The sequence below is a fragment of the Oncorhynchus masou genome, unplaced genomic scaffold (genome assembly GCF_036934945.1).
Source record: "Oncorhynchus masou masou isolate Uvic2021 unplaced genomic scaffold, UVic_Omas_1.1 unplaced_scaffold_756, whole genome shotgun sequence".
Classification (NCBI taxonomy): Eukaryota; Metazoa; Chordata; class Actinopteri; order Salmoniformes; family Salmonidae; genus Oncorhynchus; species Oncorhynchus masou.
This window is the reverse complement of record NW_027014024.1, coordinates 277,725-296,378: the sequence shown is the minus strand read 5'-3', so window position 1 is coordinate 296,378 and position 18,654 is coordinate 277,725. Positions and strand designations below refer to the sequence as shown.

The following is an 18,654-nucleotide window of genomic DNA, read 5'->3' as shown; positions in this document are numbered from 1 at the left end:
CCCAAACCCCATGTTACCCAAAACCCCATGTTACCCAAAACCCCATGTTACCCGAAACCCCATGTGCCCAAACCCCATGTTACCCAAAACCCCCATGTTACCAAAACCCCATGTTACCCCAAACCCCATGTTACCCAAACCCCATGTTACCCAAACCCCATGTTACCAAAACCCCATGTTACCAAAACCCCATGTTACCCCAAAATCATGTTACCAAAGCCCCATGTTACCCAAAACCCCATGTTTCCAAAACCCCATGTTAGCCCATATTGCAAAACCCCATGTTACAAAACCCAATGTTACCAAAACACCATGTTACTGGAAAACCCATGTTACCCCAAAACCCCATGTTACCCAAACCACATGTTACATGTTACCAAAACACCATGTTACCCAAAACACCATGTTACCCAAAACCCCATGTTACCAAAACACCATGTTACCCAAACCCCCATGTTACCCAAAACCCCATGTTACCCAAAACCCCATGTTACCCAAAACCCCATGTTACCCAAAACCCCATGTTACCCCAAACCCATGTTACCCCAAACCCCATGTTACCCAAAACCCCATGTTACCCCAAACCCCATGTTACCCAAAACACCAAGTTTCTATGGTAAAAATCAATCTAAATGAATAATGGTGGTTGCAGTCACTCCTTTTAGATTTCTTACAAGGTTCTAGAAAAATAAACTAATTCTCAAATTGTTATTAAAATTAGAAATACTTAAGGTTTGTCACCACATTTTAAACACGAGTCCACTGCTGACCATCGATTTAAACACAAAACTGACCTAAGATCAGCATGAAGGGTCAGCTTCATTCTACTCCTACTCCGTCCCCTGGGCTGCTCTCTCCTCTCCAGGTCCAGCTTCAGCTCTGGAGCTCAGAGAGACCATCTCCATGGCATTGACATAAAGATCCATGCTGCTCACCCTGTTCACTCTCTTCTGCCTCCTGGTGGGCTAGGGAGACACAGCACCAACAGTCAGACATTTACTCTCTAGTATCTCCATTCTCTCTCCCCCTCACCCTCTCCCTCTAGTTTAAATGACTTGTAACGTCTGAGTAAATGTCTTTACCTTGTAGTACAGGTAGGAGGTGGTGATTGTTGTCAGTAGGATCAGCAGCACTACAACGTGTCTGATGATGAAGGCTGGCAGAGGAGAGGCTGCAAACAGAAACACCTTTGATGAGGGGACTGATCATCATCACATAGATCTGTGGGAAATCTGTCAATGACAAAGTTATAAGTCTGGTTCATGTTCAGTTACCTGTGATGGTGAGGGAGAGGAGCTCACTCTCAGAGGAGAAGTTATGAGAGAAAACATAATTGTCATAAACACATCTGTAGTTCCCTTGGTGGGAGTCATCTGCAGCAGGGAAGAGGAAGGCAGCAGAGTGATTGACAGCTGGCTGGGTCTGGGTTCTGTTGGAGCCGGTGAACGTGAGGAGGAAGGAGCCTCCTGGGTACTGTGGCTGAGTGGAGCAGATGATGGTGAAGTTGTAGCCCCTGAACATCTCGGGCCCCTGGTGGCCCCTGGAGACCCCTCCCATTGGGTCAGTCAGGAAGATATCAGGCTGGACCAGGAGATCTGTAACAATAAAAGAGAACAAGAAAAACCTCTTTAACTCATTTGCTATAGACATAACAATAACATCAGCATGTAACAGTGCCAGCCACCCTCCCTCACAGGGCAACATGAGTAGTGGGCCTACAGTCACTGAGACAACATATGTTGATATCAGGCTGAAGCAGGACATCTGGAACAAGAGGAGAGAAAAAGAAAATGTAGCTCCTCAACTACTTTCCTCATTTAGATGTGACAATAACATGACATGTGACAGTGGTAGTAAGTGGAGACGTTCACTGAGATAACACTCACATACAAAAGCATTCTGGGATATTTAAGTTGTATTTGATTCCTACTTGACTGAGGGATCTATTTTGCAAAGCAGACTGACAAGCTAAACAGTCATCATGAGAGGTGCAGAGGAAGTTGTATGAATGAAGGAAATGAGTTGAATATAATTATAATATGTTGATATTTCCTGAGCAGATCACTGTGAGTCAGCAAAGGAGATATTTACTTTGGTAATATAGTGTATCATGTTTGAGTCCAGGATGGAACTCAGCAGTGAGTTTATTTTTCTTAAACTCTACACATTTCAACACTTTCGATTGGTGTTCTGCTTGTGTTGGAACACTCCCTCAGTGAAGACTCAGACCATTTTACAGAACAGTGCAAAGCTCTCAATACACCTGTCTAGGTGTGTGAATCCACTTTAGTCCACATACTTTTGGTAATATAGTGTATCTTGTACCTGAGCAATCACTGTGGAGGCGGAGATCATATGTTCTTCTAACCTCAGCTGACTCAGACCCAGAACAGGAAACTCCAAACCCTCTAGTGGTGCAGGTTGTCCCTGAAACATTGGAGCCACAACCCAGCTGTCTCCTACTGCCCATCCCAGTCCTCAGCTCCCACAGTCCTCCACTCTCCCTGGTCGTACCACTCCACTCCCACCAGCACAGCGACTGCCTCCTCCCACCAGCCTCACATCATCAGGCTCTGAGAAAAGAAAGAGAGAGACAGTAATCTTACTATTTTCTCACTAAAACACACCTATATTGTCTCTCATATTCTTCACTCCAGGTGAGAAACAATGTTGACTGAGTGACAAACTGTTTCTTACCTGAGCAGGTGAGTCCAACAGCATTACCAGGTAGGCAGGTGTTGTTCTCTCTGTCTGAGGTGTCACAGTCCAGGAGAAGGGACTCTTTGCCTTTACACTGGAACTCTTTATCCCAGGTCTGACCCTCACCTTCTCCATAGAGCCCCCCCTGTAGAGCTGCAGGAGCCCCACAGCCAAGATCCCTACAGACTACCTCTGCATCCTGTCGGTCAAAGTCAGCTTCACACACTGAGGCCCAGGACTGATTGGACTTCACCTCCACTCTCCCAGAGCAGAGACCAGCTCCATCCACAAGCCGCACAGAGTCTGGAGAAAAAGAGTTGGTTGAACATTCAATCAGTTTTGTTGATGACACTGTCAAGGACTGAACACAAATATGTTGGATAAAAGATTGTAGTTTGCTATGTTTGATACTGTAAGAGGTAGAAATGGGTTCTTAGTCACTCAGGATCGGGTTGGGAATAATGCAGGCAGGAGACAGGAATAAGTTCACTTCACTTTATAGAAAATAAACAGCTGGACATCCATCAGGCAGCTTCACTTCAGTACCATCTGAACTACAATGATCTGCCCATGAACATCTCCCATAAACCAATATGACAAACACAAATATAATGTTTAAATACATCTGACATCTCTCCCTCTATTTAAATGAATTAAAAACACATAAAACATGGTAATATTGTATAATGTATAAATAAATCTCTCAATATGACCAGTCTCTTACCTGAACAGGTCACATGACGATAATATCCACCATCACAGACACCAGGTCCTTCTATGATGTTACACCGTCTAGTAGAAGACTCATCTCTCCTACAACTCCACATCGTGACTCCTCTTCTTCCATCTTCAATCAGAGGTCCTCTAGATTCAGCTACAGGATTCCCACAGTCCAGCTCTCTACACACAACCTTAACCTCTCTCATCATGTCCCACCACCTAAAACATAGACCCAACCACTCTCCTCTGTAGAAGACTTCCACTGTCCCAGAACAGGAAGTGGTCCCATTCACCAGTCTGACTGAGTATTTATCTGTAAACAGCAGAGAGGAAAACACAGTGGTGAGGACAGATGATGACAGTGATTCTGTTATTCTAACAGCAGTAATGCTTTGTGGTTGATAAGTATTAGTAGTTCCATAAAACACTTCTTATTATTGGGTTTTTTGAATGGTTTGTATGGACACATGACTTTCTCCATGTGGGTAATAAAGTTGACAATATTGAACTGCTATAATCACTGTAGATTTATACTCTACCTACCTGGTGGACTGATGCTTTGAGCCTGGAGATCTGAGGAGAAAGAGAGAGACAGAGGAGAAAGGGAGGAGTCAGAGGAAGAGAGAGACAAAGGTTAAATGAACATCAACATGACCTTTCATGATGTGATGGGGAAGACAGGCTTATCGTTGGTATGGTGCAACAACACCCATGTGTACATACACCATATATACAAAAGTATGTGGACACTCCTTCAAATTAGTGGATTTTATTTCAGCCACACCCCTTCCTGACAGATATATATAATCAAGCACACAGCCATGCAATCTCCATAGACAAACATTGTCAGTAGAATTGCCTTAATGAAGAACTCAGTGACTTTCAATATGGCACCATCATAGGATGCCAATTTCCAGATGGTCAAATGTCTGATAGAGTTGCACCCGTCAACAGTAAGTGCTGTTATTGTGAAGTGGAAACGTCAAGGATCAACAGCCGCTCAACCGGGAAGTTGGAGACAACACAAGCTCACAGAACGGGACTGCCGAGTGCTGATAGAGTACAAAATCATCTGTCCTCGGTTGCAACATCACTAACGAGTTCCAAGCTGTTCCAACGTCAGCACAAGAACTGTTCGTCGGGAGCTTCATGAAATGGATTTCCATGGCGAGCAGCCACACACAAGCCTAAGATCACCATGGGAAATACCAAGGGTCAGCTGGAGTGGTGGAAAGATCGCCGAAATTGGACTTTGGAGCAGTGGAAACACGTTCTCTGGAGTGATGAATCACGCTTCACCATCTGGCAGTCAAATCTGGTTTTGGTGGATGCTAGGAGAATGCTACCTGCCCCAATGCATCGTGCCAACTGTAAAGTTTGGTGGAGGAGGAATAATGGTCTGGGGTTGTTTTTAATGGATCGTGTTTGGCCCCTTAGTTTCATTGAAGGGAAATCTAATCGCTTCAGCATACAATGACATCCTAGACTATTCTGTGCTTCCAACTTTGTGGCAACAGTTTTGGGAAGGTCCTTTCCTGTTTCAGCATGACAATATGCCCCTGTACACAAAGCCAGGTCCATACAGAGATAGTTTGTTGAGATCGATGTGGAAGAACTTTACTGGCCTTCGCAGAGCCCTGACCTAAACCCCATTGAATACCTTTAGGGATGAATTGAAACGTCGACTGTGAGCCAGGCCTGTTCGCCCAACCTCACTAATGCTGTTGTGGCTGAATGGAAGCAGGTCCCCGCAGCAATGTTCCATCATCTAGTGGAAAGCCTTCCCAGAAGAGTGGAGGCTGTTATAGCAGCAATGTTCCATCATCTAGTGGAAAACCTTCCCAGAAGAGTGGAGGCTGTTATAGCAGCAATGTTCCATCATCTAGTGGAAAACCTTCCCAGAAGAGTGGAGGCTGTTATAGCAGCAATGTTCCATCTTCTAGTGGAAAGTCTTCGCAGAACAGGGGAGGCTGTTACAGCAGCAAAGGGGGGACCAACTCCATATTAATACCCATGATTTTGGAATGAGATGTTAGATGAGCAGGTGTCCACATACTTTTGGTCATGTAGTGTACATTCCCCTTCCATGCAAATGTGTAACTCTCTTTGCAGATGAGATTAAATCTAATTTATAAAAAATGTTTTATCATTTTTTAAATCATTAATTTCAGAGGTCAGGGGTCAAGCTGAGCCGGACCAAGAGTGGAAAAGGTTGCTGGTTATGATGACATCACTGGTGAGAAGTCAGTAAAGACAAGATATTCAGTTGGCTGCATGTTAGTCTGTCAGCCCGATCTCTGTTGACATCTCACTTTCTCTCCACGCCTTCTCTCTCTCTCTCTCTCTCTGTTCCTCTCTCTCTCTTCCTGACAGATAGCATCAGTCCTGTTGCCTTGGTAACAGACTTCTATCATCTACACCCCCCTTCTCCTACTCTAACATCAGACCAATATAATATATAATATGTGATGTATTAGTAGTTCCATAAAACACTACTTGTTATTAGGTTTTAGAATGGTTTGTATGGACACATGAATTTCTTCATGTGGTATAATAAAGTTTACTAATATTGAACTGCCATAATCACTGTAGATTTATACTCTACCTACCTGGTGGACTGACGCTTTGAGCCTGGAGATCTGAGGAGAAAGAGAGAGACAGAGGAGAAAGGGAGAGAGAGACAGAGAGATAGAGAGAAAGGGAGGAGTCAGAGGAAGAGAGAGGCAGAGGAGAAAGGGAGAGAGAGACAGAGAGAGAGAGAGAAAGGGAGGAGTCAGAGGAAGAGAGAGGAAGAGGTTAAATCAACATGACATGACCTTTCATGATATGATGGGGATGACAGTGGTGCAACAACACCCATGTGTAAACACATTCGCCATCTCTCCTCCACCCTCTTCTCTCCTCCACCCTCTTCTCTCCCCTACCCTCTTCTCTCCTCCACCCTCCTCTCTCCCCGACCCTCTTCTCTCCTCCACCCTCCTCTCTCCCCTACCCTCTTCTCTCCTCCACCCTCCTCTCTCCCCTACCCTCTTCTCTCCTCCGCAAATCTCTCTATCCCCTCCCCTCCCATCGTCTCTACTCTACCCTTCTCTCTCCTATCCTCCACTCTCCCCATCCCTCTGTTCTCCCCTCCCCTTCTTCTCTACCCTACCCTCTATCCCCTACCCTCCTCTCTACTCCACCCTTCTCTCTACCCTACTCTCTCTTCCCTACCCTCCTCTCTCACATATCTTGCTCTATGCCCTCCTTTCCCATCACCCCTCTCTCTCTCCCCTCCCTTTCTCTCTCCCCAACCCTCCTCTCTCCCTACCCTCGCTCTCTCCTCCTCCTCAAATCTCTCTCCCCACCCCTCCTCTCTTCTCATCTCTCTCTCTCTCTAGTTCTCGCTCTCTTCGTGACGTATAGTGTTGAACCTGTTGACTCAGCTCATAGACCTCTATCATCTACACCCCTCCCTTCTCCTACTCTAACATAACACCAATATAATATATAATACATACTCTATACTCTCATTCATTTACATAGAGACAGATACAATCAGTCATTGACACACTGAATATACAACAGTCCGATGCAGGACACCACCACAACTTAACTGACATTAGTGCCTGTCCCCAGATGGACAGTTAGACTACAGTAAAGTACATTTACAGGTGATCACATCATTGTCCTGCTTTGAGACACATTTTTACTGTCTGCTTCCAGTTGGATGTTATTTTACTAACCCTGCAAATGGTAAGATATCTTACAATATCAAATCATATCTCAAAAACTGTCACAAGTGTATAGCAGTATAAGAGCATCTTACCTGTGCTCCACAACAGGGTCATCAGTACCACTGCAGGTATCATGTCTGTCTCTAACTGGGGCTCCACTGACATACACAAGTCACTGTCATGTAGAGAGGACTGAAGACTGGAACGTGCTGCTCGGCTATATGACTTCTATGTCATTCGTTCGTTGGGTCTTTGATGTGAGATAAACTTCTTAGCAACCTATCTTGGATCAGTGGTTGAACACACTACAGCAAACTGAAAAAGTCCACAGGAAACTGCTGACAGAGCAGCAACATTTCACATAGTGTCCTATAATATCACCTCTAACCTTCTTCTGATTGAGTTCAACTCTTATAGAATATTGGCTTAATGTTCCAGCACCTAAATAGAAACAGTACCAGCACCCAAAATGAGTACTGATGAGGTCTCATGTCAGAGCAGGAGAAGGGGGATGTGGTGTAGAAGCTAGAGGTCTGTTACCCAAGTCAACTCAACAGGCCTGATGCTATATGTCAGGGTCAGGCTGGGAGGGGCCAAGAGAGGAACAGGTTACTGGTTATGATGACATCACCGGTGAGAAGACTGATAAACATATATTCTCTCTCTCCCCCTCCTCTCTCTCTACCCTACTTCCCTTCCCCTCCTCTCTCTCTCTCCCCCTCCTCCCTCTCTACCCTACTTCCCTCCCCCTCCTCCCTCTACCCTACTTCCCTTCCCCCCTCCTCTCTCTCTCCCCCTCCTCCCTCTCTACCCTACTTCCCTCCCCTCCTCTCTCTCTCTCTCCCCCTCCTCCCTCTACCCTACTTCCCTTCCCCTCCTCTCTCTCTCTCTCCCCCTCCTCCCTCTCTACCCTACTTCCCTTCCCCTCCTCTCTCTCTCTCCCCCCCCCTCCCCTACTTCCTTCCCCTCCTTCCTCTTCCCCTCCCTCTCTACCCTACTTCCCTCCCCCCCTCTCCTCCCTCTCTACCCTACTTCCCTTCCCCTCCTCTCTCTCTCTCCCCCTCCTCCTCTCTACCCTACTTCCCTCCCCTCTCCCCTACTTCCCCTCCCCCTCCCCCTCTACCCTACTTCCCTTCCTCCTCTCTCTCTCCCCCCTCCTCCCTCTCTACCCTACTTCCTTCCCCCCTCTCTCTCTCTCTCCCCCCCTCCCTCTCTACCCTACTTCCCTTCCCCTCCTCTCTCCCCCTCCTCCCTCTCTACCCTCTCTCCCTCCCCTCTCTCTTCCCCTTCCTCCCCTCTACTTCCCTCCCCTCCTCTCTCTCCCCCTCCCTCTACCCTACTTCCCTCCCCTCTCTCTCTCTCCCCCTCCTCCCTCTCTACCCTACTTCCCTTCCCCTCCTCTCTCTCTCCCCCTCCTCCCTCTCTACCCTACTTCCCTTCCCCTCCTCTCTCTCTCTCCCCCTCCTCCCTCTCTACCCTACTTCCCTTCCCCTCCTCTCTCTCTCTCCCCCTCCTCCCCTCTCTACCCTACTTCCCTTCCCCCTCTCCTCCTCTCCCCCTCCTCCCTCTCTACCCTACTTCCCTCCCCCTCCCTCTCTACCCTCTTCCCTCCCCTCCTCTCTCTCTCTCCCCCTCCTCCCCTCTACCCTACCCCTCCCCCTCCTCTCTCTCTCTCCCCTCCTCCCTCTACCCTACTTCCCTTCCCCTCCTCTCTCTCTCCCCCTCCTCCCTCTCTACCCTACTTCCCTTCCCCCCTCCCCCCTCTCCTCCCTCCTACCCTACCCCTTCCCCTCCCTCCTCTCCCCTCCTCTCTACCCTCTTCCCTCCCTCCTCCCTCTCTCCCCCTCCTCCCTCTCTCCCCTCCCCTCCTCTCTCTCTCTCTCCCCCTCCTCCCTCTCTACCCTACTTCCCTTCCCCTCCTCTCTCTCTCTCTCTCCCACTCCTCCCTCTCTACCCTACTTCCCTCCCCCTCCTCTCTCTCTCTCTCTCCCCCTCCTCCCTCTCGACCCTACTTCCCTCCCCCTCCTCTCTCTCTCTCCCCCTCCTCCCTCTCGACCCTACTTCCCTCCCCCTCCTCTCTCTCCCCCTCCTCCCTCTCTACCCTACTTCCCTTCCCCTCGTCTCTCTCTCCCCCTCCTCCCTCTCTACCCTACTTCCCTCCCCCTCCTCTCTCTCTCTCCCCCTCCTCCCTCTCTACCCTACTTCCCTCCCCCTCCTCTCTCTCTCTCTCCCCCTCCTCCCTCTCTACCCTACTTCCCTCCCCATCCTCTCTCTCTCTCCCCCTCCTCCCTCTACCCTACTTCCCTTCCCCTCCTCTCTCTCTCTCTCCCCCTCCTCCCTCTCTACCCTACTTCCCTTCCCCGTTTGGATCTTGTTAGTGAGTGTTGCAACCAAGTACAGACGATTTTTACACGTTACACTCTTCAGCACTCGACGGTCCTGTTCTGTGAACTTGTGTGGCCCACTACTTCTTGGCTGAGCCGTTGTTGGTCCCAGATGTTTCCACTTCACAATAACAGCACTTACAGTCGACCAGGCAGCTCCAGCAGGGCAGGAATTTGACAAACTGACTTGTTGGAAAGGTGCCATCCTGTAACGGTGCCACGTTGAATGTTACTGAGATCGTCAGTAAGGCCATTCTACTTCCAATGTTTGTCTATGGAGATTGCATGACTGTGTGCTTAATTTTAAACACCAGTCAGCAACTGGTGTGGCTGAAATGGCCCAATCTACTAATTTGAAGGGGTGTCCACATTCTATTGAATATATAGTGTATTCACCCAGCTGTCTGGTCCAGGAGAATATCACCTGTGATGCTGTCTGGTCCAGGAGAATATCACCTGTGATGCTGTCTGGTCCAGGAGAATATCACCTCTCACAATATTGGGGCAGCCTAGTGGTGAATGCTGTATGCTATATTACTGGTATTGGGGCCAGGAGAATATCACCTGTAGGCTATATTACATGTATTTAGTGTATTATTGGGGCAGCAGGGTAGTAGTGGTTAGAATGTTATAGGATCAGACTGTATAGGCTATATTACATGTATATAGTGTATTATTGGGGCAGCAGGGTAGCCTAGTGGTTAGAATGTTATGTTAGGATCAGACTCTATAGGCTATATTACATGTATTTAGTGTATTATTGGGGCAGCAGGGTAGTGGTTAGAATGTTATGTTAGGATCAGACTGTATAGGCTATATTACATGTATTTAGTGTATTATTGGGGCAGCAGGGTAGCCTAGTGGTTAGAATGTTATGTTAGGATCAGACTGTATAGGCTATATTACATGTATTTAGTGTATTATTGGGATCAGACAGGCTATATTACAGGGTAGTGGTTAGAATGTTATGTAAGGATCAGACTGTATAGGCTATATTACATGTATTTAGTGTATTATTGGGGCAGCAGGGTAGCCTAGTGGTAGTGTATTATTAGAATGTTATGTAAGGATCAGACTGTATAAAAGCCAAGTACTCAGAATGAAGAGTCAGTTCTTCCATGGAATTGTTCGGCTTGTTACTGTTTGTAATAAAGTCTAATTGAATTCACAGGTTCTGGTTTTGGTGAAATAGTTGATTCAATATTTTCCACAACAAAAAATTAAGTTGTTTTCAAGTCATTATTAACAACAACCTGAAAATAAATATTTAAAACCTTCAACTAAAACCAAACGTATATTGGACGTTGGGTATAATCTTCTTTTCAACGTCTTTTCAATGACATTTTGCTAGGTGGTACAGCCCAATGTCAAAACACAGCTTTAATGGGTCCAAATGAATAACCAATATGCAGAAACCATTTGTGATATTGAAAACCTAAACATAAAATGTAGTATCTGCACAAACATCTGCAACAACAATCAGATTACTTGTATTTTTTAAACAAGCACCTTTTAAAATGCACGAACACCAGAAACACTGTTGTTTTGACAAGAAGCAATAAATCACTGATATCAATTAGGGGGGAAATCAGGTTGTTGGTGCTGTTGAAACTAACACAACTAAAAAAACACATGGAAATAGGAGATATATTTTACCTCCCTGGTTAGAGGACAACCTGCAGAAGACAGTCAGCTACATTTTGGAGAGATGCATTTAAATTTAGAGGTCGTTAAACAAAGGAACGCAACACTCATTTTCATCACTCATCGATATCATGTTGAAATCATTTGTGTGAAAGGGGAGATGAGTTTGTCCTGTTAAAACTAACAGCTCAAAAACCACATGGAATCTGGGAATAATGTGTACATCAATGGTTGGAGGACAACTTGTAGAAAACATCTAGCTACATTTTGATTCAAGTGGGTCACCAATGCTGTAAGTGTAACACAGCTCTTTTGTGTTAGTCACTTTCTGTTATATCATATAAATAGCACTCTTTCAATTCAGAGCCTGGATTTTCCCCCTGAGGCTAATATCCATATCATGCAGAAATCAATTGAACAGGGGCAAACGTTTAGTGTTCTACATTGTGACATCATTAAAATACTGCTACTACAATGTTAAAACATTCTACATTGTGACATCATTAAAATACTGCTACTACAATGTTAAAACATTCTATATTGTGACATCATTAAAATACTCCTACTACAATGTTTAAATCATTCTACATTGTGACATTAATTCATTGATATCATGAAACAACTCCTTCATTAATGCATTTTCTGATGTTTGATCAGAGATCTTTTATCAGAGTATCTCTTCCCACATTGTTCACAGCTATAAGATGTCTCTCCTGTGTGTGTTCTCTGGTGTACAATCAGATGGCTGGATGTAGTAAAATTCTTCCCACATTGTTCACATCTATAAGGTTTCTCTCCTGTGTGTGTTCTCTGGTGTGATACCAGGTTGCTTGACTGAGTAAAACTCTTCCCACATTGATCACAGCTATAAGGTTTCTCTCCTGTGTGTTTTCTCTGGTGAGATAACAGGCTGCTTGACTGAGTAAAACTCTTCCCACATTGATCACAGCTATAAGATTTGTCTCCTGTGTGTGTTCTCTGGTGTACAATCAGATGGCGAGATGTAGTAAAACTCTTCCCACATTGATCACAGCTATAAGGTTTCTCTCCAGTGTGAATTGTCATGTGTACTTTTTGTGAATTTGATCTTAAGTAACTCTTCCCACAGTTAGAGCAGCAGTGAGATTTCTTCCCTGTTGGTCTCCACGGGTGTTTCTTGAGGTGTTCTGATCGGGAGGGACTCTTCTCTGCCTCGTCAGCTTCATGATGTTGTTGAGGCTCCCCAGAGGATCCACGATAGTCACGTCTCTCCTGTGTGAACAACAAAGTCTGACAGATGGTTAAAGGCCCACAACAGCAGAAATCCACTGTAAAAGGTGATGCCAACAGCGTTGCCATGATATTGTACAACAATTGACGTCTGTAATGAATGTTAAAATTATTTGACAATTGTCTTGAGACAGTCAAGTGAGCAACAATAGTCATATTTTGTCTTATTTTCACATTAGTAGTAACATCGATGATTGGAGGCTAGAGATAAGTTATTACAGTTGCTGAACCCCTAAGCAGTGTGCCAGACAACCTTTGGTCACCAATATAGGCCCCTTTCTGTGTTTGCTAAAATAGGCGCACGAGGGCAATTAATTGAATGTGAGAGTGGTTACATTTATCCAGCCCCATCCCTCAGCTGTTTACCAAACCAAGTCTCAGGGCAGCCATTTTGTTGCTGTTTAAATCCTAGGATGTCCCTTTAAAAAGCCAAATCAATCGATCAACCAATCTGCAGTTCAAACAATAACAAAGATGCCATTCCACCACTGTTTTGGTGATAAGATGATGGATGGGTCTGGAGAAATGTAACTACTCTCAAATTCATAGACAGACCTACGGATGCAAGGACTGACCATCCATGAAATCAACATGATAGTTTTAACCATGTTGAGGCTAAACAGTGTTGATTTACATTGAATCTAAACATTGGCGTAAAAAATCTTATTTGGGGTTCTGATGGGGTACAACAGTTGAACTAAGCTCATGAGGTACAGTGCCTTGCCAAAGTATTGGCCCCCTTGAACTTTGCGACCTTTTGCCACATTTCAGGCTTCAAACATAAAGATATAAAACTGTATTTTTTTGTGAAGAATCAACAAGTGGGACACAATCATGAAGTGGAACGACATTTATTGGATATTTCAAACATTTTTAACAGCAGTTTTCAGTTCTTTCCACACATTCTCGATTGGATTCAGGTCTGGACTTCCCCTTTAACACCACACATCAGTTCAACAACTGCAGAGTTTGTGCCTCTGTTTTAAGACAGTACTTACTAGTGTTAATCACGGCCCGGTTTATCAAACCATCTTACGGCTGAGTTCAACGTTAGAACCACAGGATGCCTTAAGAAGCGTTGGGAAACCGGGCCCAGATGTCCAGTTTCCTCTTCTTCCTCCTCCTCCTTTACCGATGTGACAGTCATCTCCGCCTCCTCCTCTTTCAATCTGAACGAGTCTTCCTTTTCTTCCACTGAAACGTCTTTCTCTTCTTCTTTCACGGGAACAGCTTCACCCTCTACTTGTTTTTGTATTGAAACATCCTTCTCTTCCTCCTCCTCTTTCGGGAGAACTTCTTTCTCCGTCCAGAAGACCTCCTCTTCTTTAGCAGGAGGAGAGCAACTTAGTGAACTCATGGTCGGGGATGTTCGCTAGGTAGCATTAGCAACTAGCCTCATTCTAAGCTAATTTAGCAAACCAGCTAGCTGACAAACAACGTAATGATATAATTAAATGGGCCAACACGTACATACGACAGAAGTGTGTTTAATACATAGCGACGAACATACACCAACACAGTGTAAAGAGAGTGAATGTTGTAGCTATGTTTGCTATTAAGCTACCGAGGTGTCTAACTGTTGTTGTTGAAGCAGCGTCCCGTCCACTAGATTATACGTCACACCGGCAGCATCACCTGAACCTAAAAGACCCACATCGCCATCTGCTGACTGGAGGGGCAACGCAGTTGAGGAACCAAAAGTTAATTTTTTATTTATTTCATTAAAGTTGATTATCATATTAAGTCGTTCAAAGAAAAGCATGTGTTGATTGATTCATTTTTAATAATTTAAAACAAACTTTAGACCCACTACATTGAATTGAACCATAGAACCATAGTTCTGACATGGATCATTTTGTATTTGTATTTTTCAGTATCAGTGGTTTTGACCAGATAGACACCTGCAGACACACAGTATAGTGCCTCCCATGTTCTCTCCTAAGATTGGACTTTCTATACCACGTATCACCTGACTGTGTACAAAACTGCCAATGATAGAAACCTCTTCCAGTGGTATACAGTGTATTCATTAAGTATTCAGACCCCTTCACTTATTCCACATTTAGTTACGTTACAGCCTCATTATAAAATTGAATATGTTTTTCCCCTCATCAATCTACACACAAAACCCCATAATAACAAACCAATAACAGATTTGATTTTTTTGCAAATGTATTTACTTAAGTATTCAGACCCTTTGCTATGAGACTCGAAAATGAGCTCAGACATCCTTCTTCCATTGATCATCCTTGAGATGTTTCTACAACATGATTGGAGTCCACCTGTGGTAAATTCAACAAATTAGACATGGTTTGGAAAGGAACACACCTGTCTATATAAGGTCCCACAGTTTACAGTGCATGTCAGAGCAAAAACCAAGCCTTGAGGTCAAAGGAATTGTCGGTAGAGTTCTGAGACAGGATTGTGTCGAGGCACAGATCTGTGGAAAGGTACCAAAAATGTCTGTAGCAAACGGTCCCCATGAACACAATGGCCGCCATCATTCTTAAATGGAAGAAGTTTGGAACCACCAATACTCTTTCTAGAGCTGGCCGCCCGGCCAAACTGAGAAATCGGGGGAGAAGGGCCTTGATCAAGGAGGTGAACAAGAACCCGATGTTCACTCTGACAGAGATCCAGATTTCCTCTGTGGAGACGGGAGAACCATCCAGAAGGACAACCATCTCTGCAGCTCTCCACCAATCAGGCCTTAAAGTAGCAATGATTAAATTGTCAACATTTATTTCAATAGACAATTCTGTGAAATGTGTTGGCAAGAGATGACTTGCAGGAGCTTGCAGGTATTTGTAGTATTGCATGTTGTCTACTTTGAAGCTAATTAGCATATTTGAATCCGAGAGTAGAGAGAGACATCCCCAATAGTTCCTGCCAAGGCAGCAGCTACCCTTCCTGGGGTTTAATATGGGTCCCCATTAGTTCCTGCCAAGGCAGCAGCTACTCTTCCTGGGGTTTAATATGGATCCCCATTAGTTCCTGCCAAGGCAGCAGCTCCTCTTCCTGGGGTTTATTGTGGATCCCCATTAGTTCCTGCCAAGGCAGCAGCTACTCTTCCTGGGGTTTATTATGGATCCCCATTAGATCCTGCCAAGGCAGCATCAACTCTTCCTGGGGTTTATTGTGGATCCGCGCACGCAAATTCAGGAAGAAACCGAAGAGCAGATGGCCTGACCGCGTTTTGCGACAGTCGGCTCACTTGACCGCAGTCAACGGTGGGCTGGAAATCGCCTCCAGTTTAGTACAGTGGAACTGCAGTATTGAATGAAGGCAAGTCCATTCCGTGAGACATTTAAGTTGTGATTTTGGGTGCAAATCCATTGTTAACGTTATGTTGTTGGCCAGCTTCTTGATGGTATTCACATCTTACAGTGTAGCTTTATCAATTCATACATTAAAAAACAGCATTTAAGATCAGAACTAGAGTAGAATGCCGCTTTAAAACCACGTATCAGTTCAACAACTATTTTCAAGACAGGACTTACTGGTGTTAATCAGATCTTCTGTCTCCTTCTCTTCTTCCCTCTCCTCCTCCTTCAATATGACAGTTATCTCTCCTTCATTCACTCCAAAAAAAGTATAATCGTTTTCTTCCTCTTCTTTCTGTGTAACAGCCTCACCCTCGACTTCTTCGTTTACTGTGACATCCTCCTCTTCATTCTCCTCTTTCACGACAACGTTCAGCCAAATACCTTCTTTCTCCTTCCAGCAGACCTCTTTTTTAGCAGGAGGGCAGCAGCTTGCTGAGCTCATGGTCGGGGATGTTAGCCAGCTAACCTAGCTAGTTAGCGACTAGACTAGTGATAGGCTCATTTATCAAGCCAGCTACCGTTACCTGACTAAACGGAAATATGACATAAAATGGGGAAACTAGTTAAAAGACAGAATTATATTCCAAATACAGAAGTAAATATAGACCGAAGCAGTCTGAACAGCTTAAACGTTTCCGCTCGGAAACTACAGAGGTGGCTGCCGAGATGTTGTTGAAGAAGCGTCCCGTCCACTACATTATACGTCACTCTGATAGCATCGCCTGAAAACGCATATCGCCATCTATTGACTGGAGTGGTTAACGCAGATAAATGTTTATTTTTATTTCCAGACAAACAGTGCATTTTTACATTTATTTCATTAAATAATAATATAATAGTCAGACAACTGCAGATTTGTAATAAGTATGAATTTAAAACCTACTTCCACATTCTACCAACCCAACAGATGTTTCTACTTCAGGGAATATTTTACCAATGAGGAGAGTCTTTCCACATTCTACCAACACAACAGATGGTTCTACTACAGGGAATATTAACCAATGAGGAGGGTCTTTCCACATTCTACCAACCCAACAGATGTTTCTACTACAGGGAATATTAACCAATGAGGTGGGTCTTTCCACATTCTACCAACACAACAGATGTTTCTACTACAGGGAATATTAACCAATGAGGTGGGTCTTTCCACATTCTACCAACACAACAGATGTTTCTACTCAGGAATATTAACCAATGAGGTGGGTCTTTACACATTCTACCAACACAACAGATGTTTCTACTACAGGGAATATTAACCAAAGGTGGGTCTTTACACATTCTACCAACCCACAGATGAGGAATATTAACCAATGAGGGGGTCTTTCTTCTACCAACTCAACAGATGGTTCTACTACAGGAATATTAACCAATGAGGTGGGTCTTTACACAACCACCCAACAGATGTTTCTACAATGAAAACTTTCAGGTTCATTGAAGTTAAATTCCCAAAAAGCCTGAACAGGTTTGGTCATTATCAGGTATTGGAGCGTTGAAAGATGATGCACAACAACGGTTTCTTCCACGAAACCATGACAACAATAACCACCGCGGTCAAAATAACTGTAAAGTTATTCTCCATCGAAACGACTACCGCTACAATCGACCTGTTCGCAACACATGGGTATTGGATCTAACCTCATTGATCTGTCAGTAAGCTATGTTTACATGGGTATTGGGATCTGACCTCATTGATCTGTCAGTAAGCTATGTTTACATGGGTATTGGATCTAACCTCATTGATCTGCCAGTAAGCTATGTTTACATGGGTATTGGGATCTGACCTCATTGATCTGTCAGTAAGTTATGTTTACATGGGTATTGGGATCTGACCTCATTGATCTGTCAGTAAGCTATGTTTACATGGGTATTGGATCTGACCTCATTGATCTGTCAGTAAGTTATGTTTACATGGGTATTGGGATCTGACCTCATTGATCTGTCAGTAAGTTATGTTTACATGGGTATTGGGATCTGACCTCATTGATCTGTCAGTAAGCTATGTTTACATGGGTATTGGGATCTGACCTCATTGATCTGTCAGTAAGCTATGTTTACATGGGTATTGGGATCTGACCTCATTGATCTGCCAGTAAGCTATGTTTACATGGGTATTGGGATCTGACCTCATTGATCATCATCATCATCCAGACAGTCCTCTGGGTAACAGATACATACAAATACACGTAAGATTTCTGTACTATATTAACACTGTTAATACAACAATAGTGTAGGTGTCTGTACTATATAAACACTGCTAATACAACAATAGTGCTTGGTGTCTGTACTATATAAACACTGTTAATCCAACAATAGTGTAGGTGTCTGTACTATATAAACACTGTTAATCCAACAATAGTGTAGGTGTCTGTACTATATAAACACTGTTAATCCAACAATAGTGTAGGTGTCTGTACTATATTAACACTGCTAATACAACAATAGTGTAGGTGTCTGTACTATATAAACACTGCTAATCCAACAATAGTGCTTGGTGTCTGTACTATATAAACACTGCTAATCCAACAATAGTGCTCGGTGTCTGTACTATAGAAACACTGCTAATCCAACAATAGTGCTAGGTGTCTGCACTATAGAAACACTGCTAATCCAACAATAGTGCTTGGTGTCTGTACTATATAAACACTGCTAATCCAACAATAGTGTAGGTGTCCGTACTATAGAAACACTGCTAATCCAACAATAGTGCTTGGTGTCTGTACTATATAAACACTGCTAATACAACAATAGTGTAGGTGTCTGTACTATATAAACACTGCTTATCCAACAATAGTGCTTGGTGTCTGTACTATATAAACACTGCTAATCCAACAATAGTGTAGGTGCCTGTACTATATAAACACTGCTAATCCAACAATAGTGTAGGTGTCTGTACTA

The 18,654-nt window shown here is 44.2% G+C and overlaps 1 protein-coding gene across 1 annotated transcript in view; it reads right to left on the bottom strand.

Moving 5' to 3' along the window:
- The window catches only part of LOC135537363 (scavenger receptor cysteine-rich type 1 protein M130-like), a gene marked incomplete at its 3' end in the record, with an annotated part of 89,580 nt that overhangs the window by 28,358 nt on the left and 42,568 nt on the right, over positions 1 to 18,654 (bottom strand). Inside the window, exons 15-22 of the mRNA XM_064963552.1 lie at positions 13,566 to 13,756; positions 12,312 to 12,415; positions 7,229 to 7,311; positions 6,030 to 6,059; positions 3,425 to 3,733; positions 2,698 to 3,003; positions 2,490 to 2,573; positions 1,275 to 1,595 (exon numbers count right to left, since the gene is read on the bottom strand). Coding sequence (XP_064819624.1) covers positions 1,275 to 1,595; positions 2,490 to 2,573; positions 2,698 to 3,003; positions 3,425 to 3,733; positions 6,030 to 6,059; positions 7,229 to 7,311; positions 12,312 to 12,415; positions 13,566 to 13,756 — 1,428 coding nt within the window. The remainder of the gene's footprint in view (positions 1 to 1,274; positions 1,596 to 2,489; positions 2,574 to 2,697; positions 3,004 to 3,424; positions 3,734 to 6,029; positions 6,060 to 7,228; positions 7,312 to 12,311; positions 12,416 to 13,565; positions 13,757 to 18,654) is intronic.